Source organism: Leptodactylus fuscus, chromosome 1 (assembly GCF_031893055.1).
Source record: "Leptodactylus fuscus isolate aLepFus1 chromosome 1, aLepFus1.hap2, whole genome shotgun sequence".
In the NCBI taxonomy this organism is placed as follows: domain Eukaryota; kingdom Metazoa; phylum Chordata; class Amphibia; order Anura; family Leptodactylidae; genus Leptodactylus; species Leptodactylus fuscus.
The window spans coordinates 129,124,265-129,145,684 of record NC_134265.1 but is presented as its reverse complement, the minus strand read 5'-3'; the positions used below and the strand labels follow the sequence as shown (position 1 = coordinate 129,145,684).

Sequence of the window (21,420 nt, the reverse complement as noted above, 5' to 3'; positions counted from 1 at the left end):
TGCTAAACAATGGTAGACATGGCCGTGTCTTAGATATTTTGAGATGTGTAGCTGCCATCAATTTCTAAATCAATTTTCTTTATTTTTCAAATCAAATGGAAACATTTCTAAATATCATCCTCTGACAGATGAACCTCACCTCTCTGCTGCCTGAGGCAACCTTAGGTAAGGCACTCCACCACCCAAAATACCCGACCTGATGATCTTTGGTCCCATGATTGTCCCCCCCCCCCATTAATTACAGTTAAAAAAATCCCCTTATTTGGCAAAAAGTATATTACCCCCTTTGCTGACTCCCTCGCAGTATGATATCCCCTTTACTGACCCCACACACAATTTATTAACCCTTTATTGGCTCCCAAAAAGTATAATGTCCCCCTTTACTGGCCTCCACAGTGTATTACCCCATTTATTGTTCCCCACACAGTATATTGCCCTCTTCACTGCCCCCTAGTATATTATGCCCTTTACCAATCCCCTTATAGTATAACACCCATTTACTGGCCTCTACACAATATAACACCCCCTTTACTGGGCCCCAAATAGTACATTGCCTTTACTATAAAGTATAATAAGGGGAGGCCCAGGGGAGGTGAGGAAAAATAGCAAATATACTCATACTTACTCGTACATACTCACCTTGTCTCACCTCTTCTGGGCATTTTCATGGTATTCAGCAGTCACCGACATCCTCCTCAGGCTTTTGTCTGATATCATATGCTATGGGGATCACATTAGATGTAGGCTGGAAGAGGATTGAAGAGGATGCTGGGGGATCTCTGGATGCCCAGGAGAGGTAAATATAACTGTTTGTTGTTTTTACTAACCTCTCCTGGTGCTTCACAAGTTTGTTTTACTCGCCAATCCCCACTCCTGTCATGTCTGCACTTCCCTTCTACCTCCAGGGCGCAGATGCTGAAGAATGCTGCAGCACCCTCTGGAGGAAGAAGTAGAGGTCTGTTTGGACAGAGCAAAGATCGTTGAATAAAATATCATCAGCTTCCTATTGGAAAAATCTAATAGGTAGCAGTTGATTAAAAAAATACCGCCACTCAGTTTATGCCAGGAGGCACTGCCTGAGGCTGTAGTCTTAAGACACCTCATGGAAGGTGTGGCCCTCACTTCTGTTATGTGTTCTATGTTCCATTGTGAATAAAATATGGTAATATGGCTATATTCAAATCATAGCATTCTTGTTTTCTATACATTTCACATAGTGCTCCAACTTTTTGGTAACTACTGCTGTGGTTTTATTACATACAATTGGTGTAACTGGAGGAAATTGTGTCTGAAATCTACATCCGATGAGAGGGAATATAAATTTGGTGCTGTTCTCTATTCTTTTGAATGGGATCAAACCCATGTAACAGCAAATAAATTGTGTTTGTTAATGGAAGATGGCTAAGTACCAGTATACGTAGCATATAATATGATTGAAAACAATCGGTGAACAAAAAAACAGTGGCAATAGGGGCTGTATACTGTGTATATATTTATCCCATAGCGCATACATTCGAAAATAATAATTTTGATTATGTCACATATTTCTCTTCAGATATGACATTTTTGAACCAGAGTCTCGTTTCGAACTTTATCCTTTTGGGATTTCCAGTCTCAAAAAATATTCAACCATTTCTCTTTGTTGTATTTTTGACAATCTATCTAATGTGTATAGCTTGCAATATTCTTATAATGATAGTTTCTTACTGGGATAAGAAACTGCATAGTCCAATGTACTTTTTCATTAGCACGTTCTCATTTTTGGAGATTTGCTATGTATCAGTCACTGTGCCCAGATTGCTTAGAGATTTATTAGTTGATGATAAAATTATTCCTGTCCGATTTTGTGTTGCACAGTTTTATTTCCTTTTTGTGTTTGGCTCAGCTGAAAATTTCTTACTTTCCTCCATGGCATATGACCGGTACGTGGCCATTTGCAACCCCTTACGATATAACAATATTATGACACATAGGGCTTGTATAGCTTTTGTTTTAGGATCTTGGATAGGGGGTTTCTTGGCCCCATTGATGCCACTCATATTTCTTTCAATGTCTTCTTTTTGTGGTTCTAGTACAATTGATCACTTCTACTGTGAGTTTTCTCCATTACTTCACCACTTTTGTAACACTAAAGATATCGACGTGATGGAAACAGTTTTTTTCCTTTTAGCCTGCCTTGTCATATTAGGAAATCTTATTTTTATTAATACATCATATGGACTGGTAATATCTATTATTGCCAAAATACCTTCTCCACGAGGAAGGAGAAAAACGCTCTCTACATGTGGTTCTCATCTCACAGTTGTCTCCTTGTTTTATGGATCCATTATCTTCATGTATGTCAGATCTGACCACACGGCTCCAAGCCAAGTAGACAAGATAGTGTCGATGTTCTACTGTGTCATTACACCTACTTTGAATCCTATTATCTACGGTCTCAGGAATGAAGAAATAAAGCAAGCCCTAAAAAGAACAGTGAAAAAGATATTTTTTAAAAAGTCCACATTTGAATATTTCATTTACAAAAAAAAATTAAAATAAAACTCTTGAAACATAAATGTTAACTGAGATTGATCCCCGTTTCTTTTAAAACTTTCTGAAACTTTTGAACAACCTTAGATTTTTTGGCATCAAATAAATGTTATATTTTATTGACATTCTATCCCATTTATATTAAATCCCTTGTTTATCTCACTGCTCTTTATCGGCATACAGTGTTGTACAGGTTCTTGCATAATACAGGTGTAACATTTTTGTCTGTTCGGGCCTTGGCGCCATCATCTGGTCACATGCTTCGGCACAGGAGTCATGTTCAGTTGTTACCCTTTGCACCTGTTGTTGTAGCACAGCTGAGGATCCGTCGCTGTGTGTCTGTCCAGCTAGTGCTTTTGTTCCTTTGGCTACTAGGGAGTTAGCTTGGTGCTTTTGATTGAAATTCTTCCTGGCTATTCAAATCTAGGGTGGATTCCTTTAAAAAAATTTTCATCCCACTCCCTAATGCTTGCTATTGCCTTTCTGTGTGTGCTGGCTCTATACTGTTTGCTGTTTGTATTTATATTTCTGACCCTTGGCTTTTCTTGTGACTGTTCTCTTGGATTCCGACTCTGTACCTCGTTGCTCAACTGGTTCCAACCCCTTGGCAAGCTTACCTCCCTTTTTTTGTGTTTGACTTCTCTGTGTTCTGTGTTATCACTTTATCATAGGAAGGGACTATCATAGTAAGTTGTCCCTTACTGCCTAAAGTAGATGAGGAAAATAGGCAGGAACTGGGGATGGGCTCAGTTTTAGGACTCATTGTCTTATCATTCCCTTCTCCCCAGGTTTCACCAGCAGCTACTGGAGAATTATTCATCTAGCAATTCCCCAATAGCAGGGAAGCTGAGGCTGATTGTCACTTAATTCAGACAGTTTCATCTTGGTCATTTTAAAACACAGAACAGTATAATATGTCATAGCAAAGGTGAGGTTCTCTACTTGTATATGACAACAAGATGATTGTTTCTACCTGTATTATTTCCAGAGATATCATTAGTTGCAACAAATTTAAAACATTTACTTATAGATGTAGCACACTCAATTATGCCATATATATATATATTATTATTATTAGAGATGAGCAAGTAGTACTCGATTGAGTAGGTGTTCGATCGAATACTACTAGCTGTTCGAAGTTAAGATTCGATGCAGAACCAGCGTTGATTGGCAGAATGCTATATATTGCCAATCAATGCTGGTTCTTCTCTTACCTTTAGAAGTCTTCTACCTGCGCAGCGTCCCCGCGTCCTCTTCCGGCTCTGCATTCACTCTGCTTAGGCATCGGGCCTGGGCAGAGCCGACTGCGCATGTCAGCGCTACAAGAAAATGTCCGCTTACACTGTAAGTGGCCATTGTAGCGCGTGCATGTGCAGTTGGCTCTGCCTAGGCCCGATGCCTAGCAGAGTGAATTCAAGCCCAGAAGAGGATGCGGGGATGCTGCGCAGAGAGAAGAATCCAGCTGGACCCTCACTCATGGACTTGGTAAGTAGAATTTGATCGAATGTTGTGTACCCCTGAAACGAGCATTTCCCCCATAGACTATAATGGGGTTCGAAACCCATTCGAACAGTCGAACAGTGTGCGGCTGTTCGAATTGGATTTCGAACCTTGAACATTTTAGTGTTCGCCCATCTCTAATTATTATCATTTGTTTGATTACTTTGATGTAATCTATCAATATTAGTGATAAAACAAGAGATTCAGATGAGATTGGTAGGTGTTAGACTGTCAGATTTAACACATTCCCTTGTTTTGGTTGACCTCAAGCCATCAATTACTAAGTGTATATACCTTTCTTTTATGTCAGGTGTCTGCTCATTGAAGGGACATTTGAACTGGATCTCAAGGGATTTGGTTCTATATTGGACAGCCCTGACATTTATCTCATTAGCTACAACCATCTGGCAACACCCAGTTGTAAATTTATTTGTAGGAGGAATGACAAAGGGTAGAACTCTAATAAAAGATGCTTAGAAATTGTTATGTTATGGGGTGTACAATTATTTGATCAAACACTGTTAGAGTCCTAGCAAGTCATCTAATGATGCTAATAATGTACGTTTTTAGCCTCAACCCACAAATAAACAGAATTGAAGAAATATGTGCTGATAAGAGAGTGCTACAATGCCTGATTCAAGTAAGCCATGTCTTAGGTTAGCTGCCTCTTCTATATTCTCTCTTATAGAATGTTCTATATTTGTGATCTGCAATAAAATTTATCTTTCTTTTAAACTAAGTAGTTTTTATTAAATTTTTGTCAGTTTCACAAAAGAAAAACAAACAGTCAAATAGCTATCCCCTATACCTTCCCACCCGCCCCCCATTGAGTATTCTCTTATAAGAGGCTGGAGTATCTAAATGTCATATTTTGCATAGACCATTATGATAACTCAGCAGAATGCGCACATTATCTACTCCGTCAACAACAACAATTACAATACTAAAATGAAGACATATAAAGATACTTCAGGGAAATTTCCCTAATCAGGGATAATGGTGAAAAAACAGACTTATCAAACCATAGATGACACTTGGTGTACAGATCATTTGCCATACATCATATCTTAATGCGTCTGAGTGAGATCAAATCCTCTCTATGGAGAAGGTATAAGTTGGACAACCTCTGGGCCTCTTTAATGAACACCCGTTGACTATATTCTTGTATATCTTGTTACTGATTGTCAGTGCCCCCCCATCTAGATTGGATCTGCATAGGGAATTATTTGAAATAGGTGTTCAATAAACAGCTATAATGGAAAGTAATGGCTCCCTAGTAGAGATGAGCAAACAGTAAAATGTTCGAGATTTGATATTCATTTCGAGTAGCCCCTCAATATTCGACTACTCGAATTGAATATCGAACCCTATTATAGTCTATGGGGGGAAAATGCTTGTTTCAGGGGTAGGCAACATTCGATCAAATTATACTTACCAAGTCCATGAGTGAGGGTTGGGCTGGATCCTCCGAGAAGTCTTCTCCGTGCAGCGTCCCTGCACTACAAGCGAACATGCGCAGTCGGCTCTGCCCAGGCCCGATGCCTGGCAGAGTGAATGAAGAGCCGGAAGACGCCGCGGGGAAGCTGCACGGAGAAGACTTCTAAAGGTAGGAGAAGAACCAGCATTGATTGGCCGACTGTATAGCATTCGGCCAGTCAATGCTGGTTCTGCATTGAACTTTTCCCTTCGAATAGCGAGTGGTACTCGATCGAGTACGAGTATTTCGAATACCATTGTATACTGAACACTACTCGCTCATCTCTACTTCCTAGGTGTTTCCCATCAAGTTTATCTGATTTAATTTGTGCAGATCTACAAATTTTACAAACGTAACAATTTAGGTTGAAATTTCCCGGAATGTCCAGGAAGACAAACCAATCAATTTTTGGTGAAAGCAGTAGCAAAAATGGGGGTCAATAAAAGGGGCAATATACTGTGTAAGAACCAATTAATTGGGCAGTATACTGTATATGGACCAATAAAGGTGAAATGTATTCTGTGCGGTGCAATAAAGGGGGCAGTATACTGTATGGGGGCCAATAAAGGAAGCAATATACTCCGTGGGAACTAATAAAGGAGACATGCTGCATGGGGTCAACAAAATGGGTGATATATGTGTCAGGACCAAGAAAGGTGGCAATATACTGTATGGGAGTTAATAAAAGGGGCAGTATCCTGTATGGGTACCAATAAATAGTGAAATATACAGTACTCTGTAAGGTACAAGAAAGGGGGCAGTATACTATATGTGGGCCAGTATATTGTATGGGGGCCACCATACTCTGTGGGGATCAATAAAGGAGCAGATATAGTGTGTGAGGGCCAGTAAAGGTGGTGTTATACTGTGTGGGAGTATGGTATGCCCCCTCCCCATAGATACACTCCCTGCTCCATGTTCTCCCCTTACCCCCATGAACCTGCAGATGCCCCTGACTGGAGTTTTAAATAGCACATGAGTATAAATAGTATCTATATACTTGGAAGAGTAATCATTTTGAAATCAGGACTAGTATTTTAAAAGTTATTTCACCTTTAACTTTACATTAAATGTGAAGTACCTACTCCAAATTTCGCGCCCAGTGGTCCCTTTGGATCTCGTATATGGAACCTAGTAAGGCCTCTTCTTCCTTGCAATCTTATTACATCAAAGTTGGATCAGCCTGTAGTGTGTTTTTCCACTTTAATTTTGGGGGTGGCTCCAAATCCAGGCCTCCATTGGTCAATAAATTTGATTTCCTTTGATGATTTTTGTGTGATTTTGTTGTCATCACATTCAACTTTGTACAGAACAAAGTATTCAATGAGAATATTTCATTCATTCAGATCTAGGATGTGTTATTTCAGTGTTACCTTTATTTTTTTTATTTGGAGCAGTGTAGTAACTCAGTTGACCCCTGGCCAATACCATTCTGCCTGTCAAATGGTTGTGCGCCTAAACAGTCAGGACTTATTGGAAGGTGTCACAGTGTATAGTGTTACACCCCCAAAACTGGCAACACCTAGTTGTAAATGTATTTATACATTTGTAGGAGGAATAACTGAGGAATGGCAAAAGGTAGATCTCTAATAAATTATTACAATTATTTGATCAAACACTGTTAGAGTCATAGCAGGTCATCTAATGATGCCAATGATGTACGTTTTAAGCCTCAACTCACAAATAAACAGAATTGAAGAAATATGCGCTGATAAAAGAGTGCTACAATGCCCTGATTCTAGTAAGCCATGTTTCATGGTAACTGCATCTTCTACTATTAGACAAATGTAAATTACATCTATCTGTAACTCATATTTAAATATATATTTTTAACAGCTGTCAGTATTTTTCCAATTGTTATTGGAAGATCTCCCTATGGGCAAATCCCTCAGAGACATTAAGAAAGTAAATATAAGTAGCTATTGGAGGCATTAGAAGTAGGGAGACCGGAGAACTCCTCGACTCCAAGACTTTCTGCAGACTTGCTATTAAGACGAATCTAACAATCCATAAAATCAGACTCTGACATGCTATAATGTAACAGGTATCTATCATATAGTTCACAACTTAAAGAGGAAAAAGGGATTCCATTTTGTTTTACTTTGCATTTTTATTATCACTTCATACTTTCCAAAAGCCTTTCAAAAACATTTTTATTTATTTTCTTATATTTTCTAATATTTAATATTCCTTAAAATATATTAGAGAACTGGAGAAATTATTAGAGGGAAGGAAGTGGAAAGAGTTATACGATTTTTTTTGGATTGTTTTTATTCTTACGACATTTACTGTATGGTAAAAATGACATATGACAGGTTGACTTTATACTGCATATAAGTACAATTTCAGTGATTCCAAATTTATATAGTTTTTGTTGTGTTTAAAAATAACACTTTGAAAAAAAGTTTCTTTGTTTTGCATTATTTTGACACCAAAAATTTTTATATTTCCATAAAACGCTGTAGTTTATATTTACACCATTTTGGGGGCATTGTTAACTTTTTGATGACTTTATTAATTGTGTCTGGAATTAACACCATTTTGGTGTTCACGATATAGATTCAATACTTTTATATTTTAATAGCTCAAGCATTTTCAGACCTGGGGATACCAATCATACATTTTACTTTATTTTTTGCTGAGTATTTGTATAAAGTGTAATGCTCACTGACAAAGGCCAATGAAGAGGGGTGGGTGGTGGTGGGCAAACTCAGAATCCAGTAGTTTGATAATGGATAAAAAAGGAGTTGGAGGAAAAGTGTCAGGCAGGTTAGTCTTGAGCTTAAAACCCTATAAACATGTGTGTTTGGCTAATATTGAGGATGCAGATGTAGAGTTAGTATCACTACAAAAGTTATTAGTAAGTAGCTGAAGGAGGAAAGGAAATAGGAGTGCAGCAAAATATAGATAGATGCTGGTGGCAGGGGACAGACAGGGTCATCTGCCACCAAGACTGTAAATGCTGAACAATGTGTTGTCTTCCTAGTACTTGTGTTTTACATATAGTTTAGATGTCACACCCCTTTAGCTTGAACATTGCTGCAACAATGCTATAGCTGATAACAAATACCATTAAAAAAGTAAATTAGAAGTTTATTGCAACTTTTAAGTGTGACTGTTAAGAGTCCAGTTAGTATCTCCTACACCTGTAATGCAGTTTGCAGACAGATTGCTCAAAAAAGACAGGAAAAAGTAGGTGTAACGTCTCTGCCTGTTCAGGTCACTGCGCCACATTCTGCTCGCATGCTGTGGTGCAGGAGGCGTGTTGAGTTTGATTCCTTGCTTAGAGTTTTTGGTTGCACTATGTGGACACAGCTCTATTTCTGTAATTGAATTTCCACTACACCCATCTCCTTCACCTTGTTTGCCTCTGTTAATGAGATGGTTAATTCTAGTCTTGCCATGTGACTGACAGCCTGTCTTCCAATCAAGCCTAGGGCAGGTCTTTGGCTTCCTATATACAGGCCATCAGCCCACATAGACGTGCTGGCTATTGACTTTGTCCCTGCTATGCTTCTCTTCTACTATTATATTACTGACTTCCGACCTCTGGCTTTCTTTATTGACTATTCTGTGGATTTTGATTTGGCACTGCATAGCTTGACTGTTACCGAACCCTGGCTTGCTGACCTCCCTTTGTGTTGTTTGTCTTGTCTGCGTTTTGTGTTTCACGTATATAGGTAGGGCTTGTTGCCCAGTTGCCGCCTATTATATAGGATAGGACCAGGCAAGCAGGAAGGGACAGTGGGGGGTTTCAGCTTAGGGCTCACTGTCTCTTGTGCCCCTTCCCAGGGTTTCCAGCAGCTACTGGGGAATTGCTGTCCTGGCACTTCTCTAACAGTAGGGCTTTTTTGTAGGGTAAGCCTGGGTACTGCCCTTGTAAGGGCAGGAGTCAAATTATACCCCAGGGTGAGGAATCTATGGCATAATGGGAACAGTGTACATTTGCCTCAATATCCCAACTTTGTCTGCTACCACCAGGTCTTATCCCCTTGTCTGGTAAGCTTGAATCATTTTTTCCTTTATATTGCAGGCTCTTTGGGACTCATGTGTGATATATTTGCTCCTGTATCTAAGATCCTTTGTCACCAGGTTTTGCAGATTAGTCTGTATATGATTATAGGCCTATATTAATACAATGTCTGTTGTATTTGGAGCTTTTTAAAATTTTGAATTAAATGTTAAGTTTTAGAACTGCATGCATACCCTTGTGTGCTATTATATGCAGGGTTTTGGTCAGCCGGGAAATTATGTGTAATCAAAGTTTATTAAGGTTTTTTTTTATAGCAATAAAAAAACAAGGAAGGGGAACAAAAGAAATAACACGAAAAGGAACACAATATAAACAAAACAAAGCTACAGGGCACGCAGGGCTCACCAATGAACAAAAGGCCAGGGGAGGACCCCTCGAGCAGTTTAACCACTTCAGTACCGGGCCAATTTGTGGTCCAGGACCAGACACATTTTAGGTTTATTTTGTATGTGCGGTTTTGAGGTCTGTAAAATTTTTCTCGTATGTCTCAGTCAACTAATTTTTGCGTCTTTTTTCGGGGACACATAGGGCTTTATTTTTATGTTATTTTTATTTTCAAATGTGTTTTCATTTTTTTTATATCCAGGAAAATATAAACAAAATAGGAGGGAAATTGTATCTGGTTTTCAATTTTTATTTTTTTTTAAATTTAATAACACAAAGTGTCACTGAAAAACTTTATAATATAGTTTTTCCTCTCCATTACGGTAATTTTTATTTTGTATGGTGTTGTCGGGGGTGGTGCTATAACCTTTAATAACAGCGTTTTATTAGCATATTATTTATTATTATTATATTTACATTTTTTTTAAACTTTTTTTATTATATGACCTTTAGGGACATCTGATCACTTTTTTTTTGTACTTGAGGCTGATTTCTCCTATAACTGGGGCTGCTACATTTAACCCCAGTTGCAGGAGAAATACAGCCTCCTGCACGCTGTATATACAGCTTACTGAGCTGATCTGGGGTCCTGTAGGACCCAGCAGCTTTTGCAAGACTCTGCTCCTGGCGGATCACGTGTCCGCCGGGTCAGAGGGCAGCTGAATTATGGCAGCGTCCATAGCCATGTATACAGCGCTCATTGAGCGCTGTATACACAGCGATCGAGATAGCAGGGGAGGTAATAAATATTCCCTGCCATCTCTCTGGGAGCTCCGGCTGAAGTTACAGCCGGCTCCCATTGAAAGCAGCTGCACGATCTCCGTGCAGCTGCTGTGTTCTGACTGAACGTACAGGTACGTCCCGTCAGAACAAGGCAACATCGGGAAGAGGGTAAGACCACCAGCAATCTTTGAGGAGGGAAGCAAAAACAGAAAGTTCCTCCAATCAGGAGAAAAAGGAGGACAACTCAGTTGACAGTTCCTGAAACACTACCCAGGGCTGCCAGAAAGCATCACATTTGGAGGGATCTGGGGAATCTTCCACAACCAGGGCCTCCATTCTCCTTATGAGGAGAAGCTCCTGTAAAAATTCATCCAGGGAGGGCAGCCGTGAAATTACGACTTGGTTTCTTCTCTATTTTTGCTAGTATGGTGGGCTCGAAAACAGTCAGCAGCCAGGATACACATCAGTACCAATGACAAAGTAAGTGAAAGATAAGCAAGATTTTAGAAAACTAAGAAAGAAGCCAGAAGTCTACAAACTCCAAGAAAGTGTTTTGAGTAATACTGCCAGTGACATAAGCCTAACTAGAAAGCAGTGGATGTAGGACTTACCTTTGGTACACATCTGCCACGCATTTGCAAGCGGTGTGTAGTGAAAACACATGGGCCCCATAGACTATATGGGGTGCAGGGTGTACCCAATGAGAAATAGATTGAAATGGGTGTAGTCAATTTAAAAGTCGGTTGGGGTAAAATTTGCCGTGGCCTGCCAACATTTTGTCCCTCTTTATCTCCTTTAAAAGTTGGGAGGTATGGTTATGTGTTAGCAAATAATGTACCTGGCTGATATATCTAACATTGCTTTTATATAATAGGTAAATACAAATAGGAATTCTATTACATTTCGAAGCCAATGGAAGCAATTCAGATATGAGAAATCAGATTGGTTGCACTTTTCATTTGACATCATCATCAGCAGTGGTGTAACTAGGAATGGCGGGGCCCTGTGGGGAACTTTTGACATGCCCCCCCCCCCAAACTGACTCCGAAGACCTCGACCGACCCCCTCCTTCGCACTCTATTATGTCCCTTAGTAAGCCCTGCACACAGTATTATGTCCATTAGTTGCCCCTGCACACAGTATTATGTCCCTTAGTGGCCCCTGCACACAGCATTATCCCCAATAGTGGCCCCTACACACAGTATTATCCCCATAGTGGCCCCTGCACACAGTATTATCCCCCATAGTGGCCCCTGCACACAGTATTATCCCCCATAGTGTCCCCTGAACACAGTATTATCCCCCATAGCGGTCCCTGTACACAGTATTATGTCCCTTAGTGGCCCCTGCACACAGTATTATGTCCCTTAGTGGCCCCTGCACACAGTATTATCCCCCATAGTGGCCCCTACACACAGTATTATCCCCAATAGTGTCTCCTGCACACAGTATTATCCCCCATAGTGTCCCCTGCACACAGTATTATCCCCCATAGTGTCCCCTGCACACAGTATTATCCCCCATAGTGTCCCCTGCACACAGTATTATCCCCCATAGTGGTTCCTGCCCATAGTATTATCCCCCATAGTGGCCCCTGCACATATTATCCCCCATAGTGGCCCCTGCACATAGTATTATCCCCCATAGTGGCCCCTGCACACAGTATTATCCCCAATAGTGTCCCCTGCACACAGTATTATCCCCCATAGTGGCCCCTACACACAGTATTATCCCCAATAGTGTCCCCTGCACACACAGTATTATCCCCAATAGTGGCCCCTGCACACAGTATTATCCCCAATAGTGTCCCCTGTATACAGTATTATGTCCCACTGTGGACACCCATAAACAATTATTATACTCTGGGGTCTTTTCAGACCCCAGAATATAATAATCGGAGACCCGGGGGAATAAAAACATAAAAAAACCAGAAACAGTTGCTTACCTGTTCCCCGGCTCCTATGCTGTCGGCCGCCGCTCTTGTCCTGCTTTAATGACGTCGGACGTCACATGACCCGGGAAGCAGGCCTGGGTCATGTGATGTCAGAGACGTCAGACACGAATGACGGAGGCCTGGCAGGATCGTGGAGAGGTAAGTAACAGTATTTTTAGGTTCCTTTACCTCTCGCGGTCCGCCAATCATTATACTTGGGGGTCTGCAAAGATAATGATAGTGTTTGTGGGGCCCGCGGTGTCACTTGCCAATCCAGGCCCAGGCAGGATCGGCAAGTGAATAGGGCCCGTAACGGCCTATTTAAAAAAACAAACAAAAAACGCAGCGGTAGCGGCTGTCACCGGGCCCCCTAATGGCCCAGGCCCTGTGGCAGCCGCCTCCGCTGCCTCTACGATAGTTACGCCACTGATCAGCAGATTTCAGGCTTTGCATAATACATTCTCAACATAAACATTGTAGGACACATGGTAGGACACACACTTTGTGTAAGAACAGAAAAAGTGTCAAAGAAGTTTAGCAACGTATACCAAATCTATTACAGGAGGCACTGGAAGAATTTTGGTGCATTTTCTGCATGGCTTTATAAAAATTCAAAAAAGCCCTGCAGATTCTTGGGTATTCAACAATGTCATGAAATCCAAAATAATTTTTGAACATGTACATTTTTAAAGTCAATTTTTCTTTATTTCACTAAACTTGTGTATCTATCCTTCTAGGTATAGATGATGGTGCTGAATATTTCACAGATCACAGAGTTCACTCTTCTTGGATTCCCTCTTCCTACAAACATAAAAGTTATCGTTTTTACCTTAGTGTTGATGTCCTACTTTATTACATTGGCAGCTAACTTCCTCATAATAACTGTAGTCAGGAAAAATTCCTGCCTCTATACTCCTATGTACCTATTTCTTTCCAACTTCTCGCTAATGGATATTGGATGCACCACTGTGATCGTCCCTAAAATGCTGGCGGATCTTCTTAGCGTACAAACTAATATCTCCTTCTATGAATGCATAATTCAGTTCTATTTCATCTTATTGTCTGGCTGTATGGCAAACATACTTCTTGCCATGATGGGTTATGACCGCTACTTGGCCATCTGCCATCCTTTACGTTATACATCCATAATGACTCACAACTTGTGTTACACCATGACACTCACATCATGGATAACCAGTTCTCTCATGCCACTTTTACCCACAATTTTTGTGTCAAAATTGTATTTTTGTAGAAAAAAGGTTATTGATCACTTTTTCTGTGATTTTGGATCCCTTATAAAATTATCCTGTTCTGATAGCACTCTGGCTATGAAATGCTTTTTTGGCCAGGCCTGGATTATAATCTTAACCTGCTTTTCTGCAACAATGATCTCATATTTGTTTATAATATCAACAATTTTGAAGATCCAGACGAATAATGGTCGAGAAAAAGCTTTCTCTACTTGTGTGTCGCATCTATCAGTGGTTGGTATTTTTTATGGTTCTCTTATTTTCATGTATGTGAGACCCTCAGCTAATACATCCAGTTATGACAAAATAGTATCAGTCTTTTATTCCGTGGTGACTCCTTTACTAAATCCTATTATTTACAGCCTTCGAAATAAGAATATTAAAACTGCCTTAAAAATACTTTTTCTAAAAGAAAGACCCCTTTAATGAGACAAGACAATAAGTACTGCTAATTATAAAATATGCTTTCATAAATGAATAGTACAGGTAAATATTTGATATGTTATATATGTTATATAAGAAAAATGCTTCTTTCTCCACTTATCAGACTGTTTTACTCCCCCTTCTTTCACCTGGAATCTTATCGCTAATAAATTCAGTCATTCATACCCAACTTTACACACACCCTACTACTGTACAGATTAAGAATAGTAGCACCAAAATGATCTTTCTCATTGATTGTAGCAGAGTTTAGCAACAGCAGTATTTTAGTCTCCTCCACCAGCCTGCCTTCCCCTCTACATAGATTCTAAGTTAGAAGTAACTCTAAAAGAAGGAAAGATGAAAGAAGCCTGATGACTGGAGAAAGAAGCGTTTCCCCTTTAATATGATGTATGACCTATTATACAGTCACAAAAGGATGTTTTACATTGAAGATACACTGCAAAGCTGGGGCCCTAGGTTTCGAAAACGCAGCGTTTTGGCTGTGGTAGAAACGCAGTAGAAAAATGCTGTGTTTTACATTACCTGCAAAGTGGATGGGATTCTGACTAATCCCATCCACACATTGCAGAAAAAAACCTGCAGCAGAAAAGCTACATTTTTGAAAATCACACAATGTCAATTATACAGTATGTACAGAAACACTGGCATTTTCTGTACAGGTATAATAGGGGCAGAAAGTCTGCAGAGAAAAGCTCTGTGAACGTTCTGTGAAAAACACGCCTTTAGAAGACCTTTTATCTCACTTGATAAATCTGTTTATGTACAGCAGAAGTTCCCAAACTTTTTTTTCTCGTAGACCACTTTCAAAATTTTACTGGTTTCGGTGCACCGGCTGAGACCCCTGGGGTTGACCTAGACCACTTTGGGAATCACTGATATACAGTCTTCCATTACCCATGGAAAACCAAATCTTTTCTTAGAAATGTACATTGTGTTGTTATTCCTTATAGAAATTTATGAGTACATTGGGTAATAAAATTCCCTGACAAAGCACTCTCAGCACTGACCGGACAATGTCCAGTGTATGGACACCCTCTTGTGAAAAGTGGAATAGTAACATTCACTTGGAAACTTATTCATAAATAATATCAGAAATAAAATAAGGAATATCACAAAAAAATGGCATAACACAGAGTTCTAACAAAAGATGCTCCAGAATTCTTATTTTATGGGGAATACAAATATTTGTTACAAAAAACTTCAGGAGTGATAACAAGTCTTTAGGACCAGTCAATTTTGGGCCCTTTTTAAAAGACATTTTTTGTGTATTCATAGTAGTATTACAACCCATAACTATTTATTTTATTTGGCAAGATACATGCTTATTTGGGATGAGTTGTATTTTCAATGGCACCACTTGTGGGTACATAAAACTTATTCATTCGCTTTTATTATTACTTTCTGTGAGGTTGAGGTGGAAATTCAGTAATTCCACTATTGGCTTTTTGTGCATTTAATTTTGTGTTGCATGGTGGAAATGAAATTTTATTTCTTTTCTAGGTTGGTACAATTACAGTGATATTAACACTTTTTATGTTTTACAACTTTTTCACAATAAAAACATTTTGAAAATTATTTTTGTGTTGTTGGTTTCATTTTTTTCTCAGTCATGCGTTTAGTGACACAGCCCCTTTAAATGTAAGGTAAGTGATGGTATGGAGAATATCTACCGTATTTTACGGACTATAAGGCGCACTGGACTATAAGGCGCATTGCCCATGAGCGCCTTATAGTCCGTCTCGGTTCATATATAAGGCGCACCGGACTATAAGGCGCAGTCCGGTGCGCATTATATGTTATTGAAAGCGTCGGCATGCAGACTTTGCCAGCGGCCGCTTAACCCCCCGCGTGCCAGCCACTTCTATTGGAAGCGCTCGGCAGGCGAGGAGGGGCTCTATCAGCAAAATCATGCTGATAGAGCCCAACCGTAAAAGTTATATTAAACTACCCCCCCCCCCCCCCCCGTTTTAAAATAAAAGCCTGAAACAGAATGTGAAACTTACCGAGCGGTGCAGGGTGGGCGGGCATTCAGGCCTCCTCTTCCTCCGATGTTCCGTCCTCCTTCTCCGGCGCTCGCTAACTGATAATGGCCTGGGCGCATGCGCAGTAGCCGTAGTAGAAGCATTATGATATTGCGCATGCGCCCAGGCCATTATCAGTTCGTGAGCGCCGGAGGAAGTGGTCAGGACATCGGAGGAAGAGGAGGCCTGAATGCCCGCCCGCCCACCCTGCACCGCTCGGTAAGTTTCACATTCTGTTTCAGGGTTTTATTTTAAAACGGGGGGGGGGGGGGGGTAGTTTAATATAACTTTTAAGGGAATTCATTTCCATAGAAATGAATGGACTGCTTTTTTCCATTCATTTCTATGGGGAGCGCTCGCATGCCGGCTCCCATAGAAATGAATGGGAACTGTCCGGCAGCCCTGCTGTAACGCCGGCGTGTACGGCTGTGATACACGCTGGCGTTCCGTAGTGTGAATACACCCTTACGGTGCCTTTTATAAGGCGCACTTACGATTTCTGAGGAAATCGTAGGTTTTTATGTGCGCCTTATAGTCCGGAAAATACGGTACAGTAGGTAGTGAAATGCTGCATAATGTACTTTAACCCCTTCCCGCCGATGGCACTTTTTGACTTCCTGACCAAGCTCGATTTTTCAAAACTGACATGTGTCACTTTATGTGGCAATAACTTTGGAACGCTTTAACTTACCAAAGTGATTATACTTCATGTTAGTGGTAAATTTTGGTAGATATGTTTTGTGTTTAGTTATGAAAAAATAGGAAATTTGGTGGAAATTTTGAAAAATATGCATTTTATAAAGTTTGAAATGATGTACATTGCATACAGATAGTCAGACCGCCAAAATTATATCATAATTCTCATGTCCCAGATCTCTGCTTTATGTCGGCAACAAACTTTAGTCACCCTTTTATTTTTTACGGACATTAGAAGGTTTACAAGTGAAACAACAATATTCAAAATTTTCAAAACCCATTTTTTAAGGGACTAATCCAGTTATGAAGGGGTTTTGAAAGACCCTTGTATTAAACCCCCCCATAAATCACCCCATTTTCAAAACTGCACCCCTTAAATAAGCCAAAACAACATATACCTAGTCAGTGGCGGATCCAGGCTTTGCGGGGCCCTGGGCAATTGACTGTGGTGGGGCCCTACTTACAAAAACCCGACATGTAGGTTTTTTCTGTCCGCTTGAAAAGTCGGACATCTTTAGGACAGGCACGGAGTGTAAAACAATGCACCTGATGTCCATTTAAAGGGGCTCTATCAGCAAAATTATGCTGATAGAGCCCCACATATGTGTGAATAGCCTTTAAAAAGGCTATTCAGGCACCGTAAATGTTATACAGTCCTATGAAAAAGTTTGGGCACCCCTATTAATCTTAATCATTTTTAGTTCTAAATATTTTGGTATTTGCAACAGCCATTTCAGTTTGATATATCTAATAACTGATGGACACAGTAATATTTCAGGATTGAAATGAGGTTTATTGTACTAACAGAAAATGCGCAATATGCATTAAACCAAAATTTGACCGGTGCAAAAGTATGGGCACCTCAACAGAAAAGTGACATTAATATTTAGTACATCCTCCTTTTGCAAAGATAACAGCCTCTAGTCGCTTCCTGTAGCTTTTAATCAGTTCCTGGATCCTGGATAAAGGTATTTTGGACAAACAATTCAAGTTCAGTTAAGTTTGATGGTCGCCGAGCATGGACAGCCCGCTTCAAATCATCCCACAGATGTTCAATGATATTCAGGTCTGGGGACTGGGATGGCCATTCCAGAACATTGTAATTGTTCCTCTGCATGAATGCCTGAGGATTTGGAGCGGTGTTTTGGATCATTGTCTTGCTGAAATATCCATCCCCGGCGTAACTTCAACTTCGTCACTGATTCTTGAACATTATTCTCAAGAATCTGCTGATACTGAGTGGAATCCATGCGACCCTCAACTTTAACAAGATTCCCGATGCCGGCATTGGCCACACAGCCCCAAAGCATGATGGAACCTCCACCAAATTTTACAGTGGGTAGCATGTGTTTTTCTTGGAATGCTGTTTCTTTTTGGACGCCATGCATAACGCCTTTTTTTTATAACCAAACAACTCAATCTTTGTTTCCAAAATGAAGTTGGCTTCTCCAAATGTGCTTTTGCATACCTCAGGCGACTCTGTTTGTGGCGTATGTGCAGAAACGGCTTCTTTCTCATCACTCTCCCATACAGCTTCTCCTTGTGCAAAGTGCGCTGTATTGCTGACTGATGCACAGTGACACCATCTGCAGCAAGATGATGCTGCAGCTCTTTGGAGGTGGTCTGTGGATTGTCCTTGACTGTTCTCACCATTCTTCTTCTCTGCCTTTCTGATATTTTTCTTGGCCTGCCACTTCTGGGCTTAACAAGAACTGTCCCTGTGGTCTTCCATTTCTTTACTATGTTCCTCACAGTGGAAACTGACAGGTTAAATCTCTGAGACAACGTTTTGTATCCTTCCCCTGAACAACTATGTTGAACAATCTTTGTTTTCAGATCATTTGAGAGCGGGCTGTCCATGTTCGGCGACCATCAAACTTAACTGAACTTGAATTGTTTTGTAGAAAGAAATGGTCCAAAATACCTTCATCCAGGATCCAGGAACTGATTAAAAGCTACAGGAAGCAACTAGAGGCTGTTATCTTTGCAAAAGGAGGATGTACTAAATATTAATGTCACTTTTCTGTTGAGGTGCCCATATTTTTGCACCGGTCAAATTTTGGTTTAATGCATATTGCGCATTTTCTGTTAGTACAATAAACCTCATTTCAATCCTGAAATATTACTGTGTCCATCAGTTATTAGATATATCAAACTGAAATGGCTGTTGCAAACACCAAAATATTTAGAACTAAAAATGATTAAGATTAATAGGGGTGCCCAAACTTTTTCATAGGACTGTATTAACCCCCAGTCCCGTTTTTAAATAAAAGCATAAAAACATATATGCAAATCTTACTGAACATGCACCGAGGGTGGTGATGCACGATGCTGCGTCATCTTCGGGCACGCCTGCCTCTTCTGTCTTCTGCTGGCTTCCTATTGGTCTTCTTCCGTCTTGAGGTCTTCAAATCTTGCGCCTGTGTAGTAGCGCTTCCCTCCGGACCGCTACTGCGCAGGCTCACTCGCCATTTTACTTAATGGCAGTTTGCGAGCGTGCAGTACGCTCGTGTAGTTCTACGGGGACTGGCAAGTGAGCCTGCGCAGTAGTGCTCCAGAGGGAAGCGCTACTACGCAGGCGTGGGATTTGAAGACAAGAAGACGGAAGAAGACACGGAACCAGAGGGCGTTACTACAAGAAGACAGAAGAGGCAGGCGTGCCCGAAGATGACATAGCATCGTGCATCCCCGCCCCCGGTGCACGTTCGGTAAGATTTGCATATATGTTTTAATGCTTTTATTTAAAAATGGAACCGGGGTTTAATATAACATTTACGGGGCCTTTTTAAAGGCTATTCACGCATATGTGGGGCTCTATTAGCATAATTTTGCTGATAGAGCCCCTTTAAATTAATGCAGAATGTCACGGACACAGCTAGTGTCCGCTGCTAATGTCCGTGCAAGATTTTGAACGACATCAGCAGCGGACACTGACGGTCGTGTGAACGCCCCCTAAGATACTCCATGTGCCTCATATTAATAGCAATTAACCCTATCATGTCCTTCACATTAACCTCCTGCGTGCCTCACATAAGAGTTACTGATATGTGAGAGACATGGAGGAAATAATGAAGTATCTTCATGATTAGTACCCCATATATCTCACACATCAGTAACCCTTATGGTGAAGTACACAGGGGGTTAATGGGAGGGACATGATGGGGTTAGTTGATATTAATATGAGGCACATGGAGTTACCAAAACTAAATGAATAACTCCAAATGCCTGACATTAATAGGCAGAGTAACCCCCCTCCCCCTCCAGCCTGTACCTGCCTGTTCTTTCTTTACTTTCACTTTGCTGAACTTCTCCCTCTCATGTGTAAGATGCAGGACGGCAGGGTCCTTCTTCTGTAGAGCGATAAGCTCCGCCTCCTGGGCTCTCCTCACCCTCTCATTGGTTGACAGAGGGCAGCCAGAGAAGGGGGGTGAGGAGGGAGCGTCCTCTATCAGTAGCTGCAGCTCCCTGGCTGGCTGCTGTCTATTAGCCGCTGCTGCAGGTACACAGTGTGCTTCCTAATAGGGAAAGTATATGTGTGAAGCACACTGTGTGCAGGGAGCTGCAGCTACTGATAGAGGACCGACAGGCGGCCCCTGCAAGTGCTGGGGCCCTCGGCAATTGCCCTGCCGACCGACCCGAGTTTTGTTAGGTCCGGGCCCCGGGCGGTTGCCCGGCTCGCCCGGCCCTGGATCCGCCCCTGATGCTGGGGGATCTCTGGATGCCCAGGAGAGGTAAATATAACTGTTTGTTGTTTTTACTAACCTCTCCTGGTGCTTCACAAGTTTGTTTTACTCGCCAATCCCCACTCCTGTCATGTCTGGACTTCCCTTCTACCTCCAGGGCGCAGATGCTGAAGAATGCTGCAGCACCCTCTAGAGGAAGAAGTAGAGGTCTGTTTGGACAGAGTAAAGATCGTTGAGTAAAATATCGTCAGCTACCTATTGGAATAATCTAATAGGTAGCAGTTGATTAAAAAAATACCGCCACTCAGTTTATGCCAGGAGGCACTGCCTGAGGCTGTAGTCTTAAGACACCTCATGGAAGGTGTGGCCCTCACTTCTGTTATGTGTTCTATGTTCCATTGTGAATAAAATATGGTAATATGGCTATATCCCAATCATAGCATTCTTGTTTTCTATACATTTCACATAGTGCTCCAACTTTTTGGTAACTGCTGCTGTGGTTTTATTACATACAATTGGTGTAACTGGAGGAAATTGTGTCTGAAATCTACATCCGATGAGAGGGAATATAAATTTGGTGCTGTTCTCTATTCTTTTGAATGGGATCAAACCCATGTAACAGCAAATAAATTGTGTTTGTTAATGGAAAATGGCTAAGTACCAGTATACGTAGCATATAATATGATTGAAAACAATCGGTGAACAAAAAAACAGTGGCAATAGGGGCTGTATACTGTGTATAGA

General features: G+C 40.9%; 1 protein-coding gene across 1 annotated transcript; it reads left to right on the top strand.

The window, feature by feature from the left end:
- Positions 1-722: 722 nt before the first annotated feature.
- On the top strand, positions 723-14,258 carry LOC142203616 (olfactory receptor 6M1-like). The gene is made up of 4 exons (XM_075274545.1): positions 723-796; positions 4,343-4,452; positions 11,074-11,129; positions 13,326-14,258. Exons 1-4 carry the CDS (start codon positions 723-725, stop codon positions 14,256-14,258), a joined length of 1,173 nt encoding a protein of 390 aa, XP_075130646.1.
- Positions 14,259-21,420: the final 7,162 nt, after the last annotated feature.

Bases quoted from the DNA above. Each gene is read 5' to 3' on its own strand.
- LOC142203616 (XM_075274545.1), top strand. From the start codon at position 723: ATGGGGATCACATTAGATGTAGGCTGGAAGAGGATTGAAGAGGATGCT. The intron at 797-4,342 runs GTAAATATAACT...CTTTTATGTCAG, and splicing joins TCTCTGGATGCCCAGGAGAG to GTGTCTGCTCATTGAAGGGA. The intron at 4,453-11,073 runs GTAAATTTATTT...TATTTTTGCTAG, and splicing joins CCATCTGGCAACACCCAGTT to TATGGTGGGCTCGAAAACAG.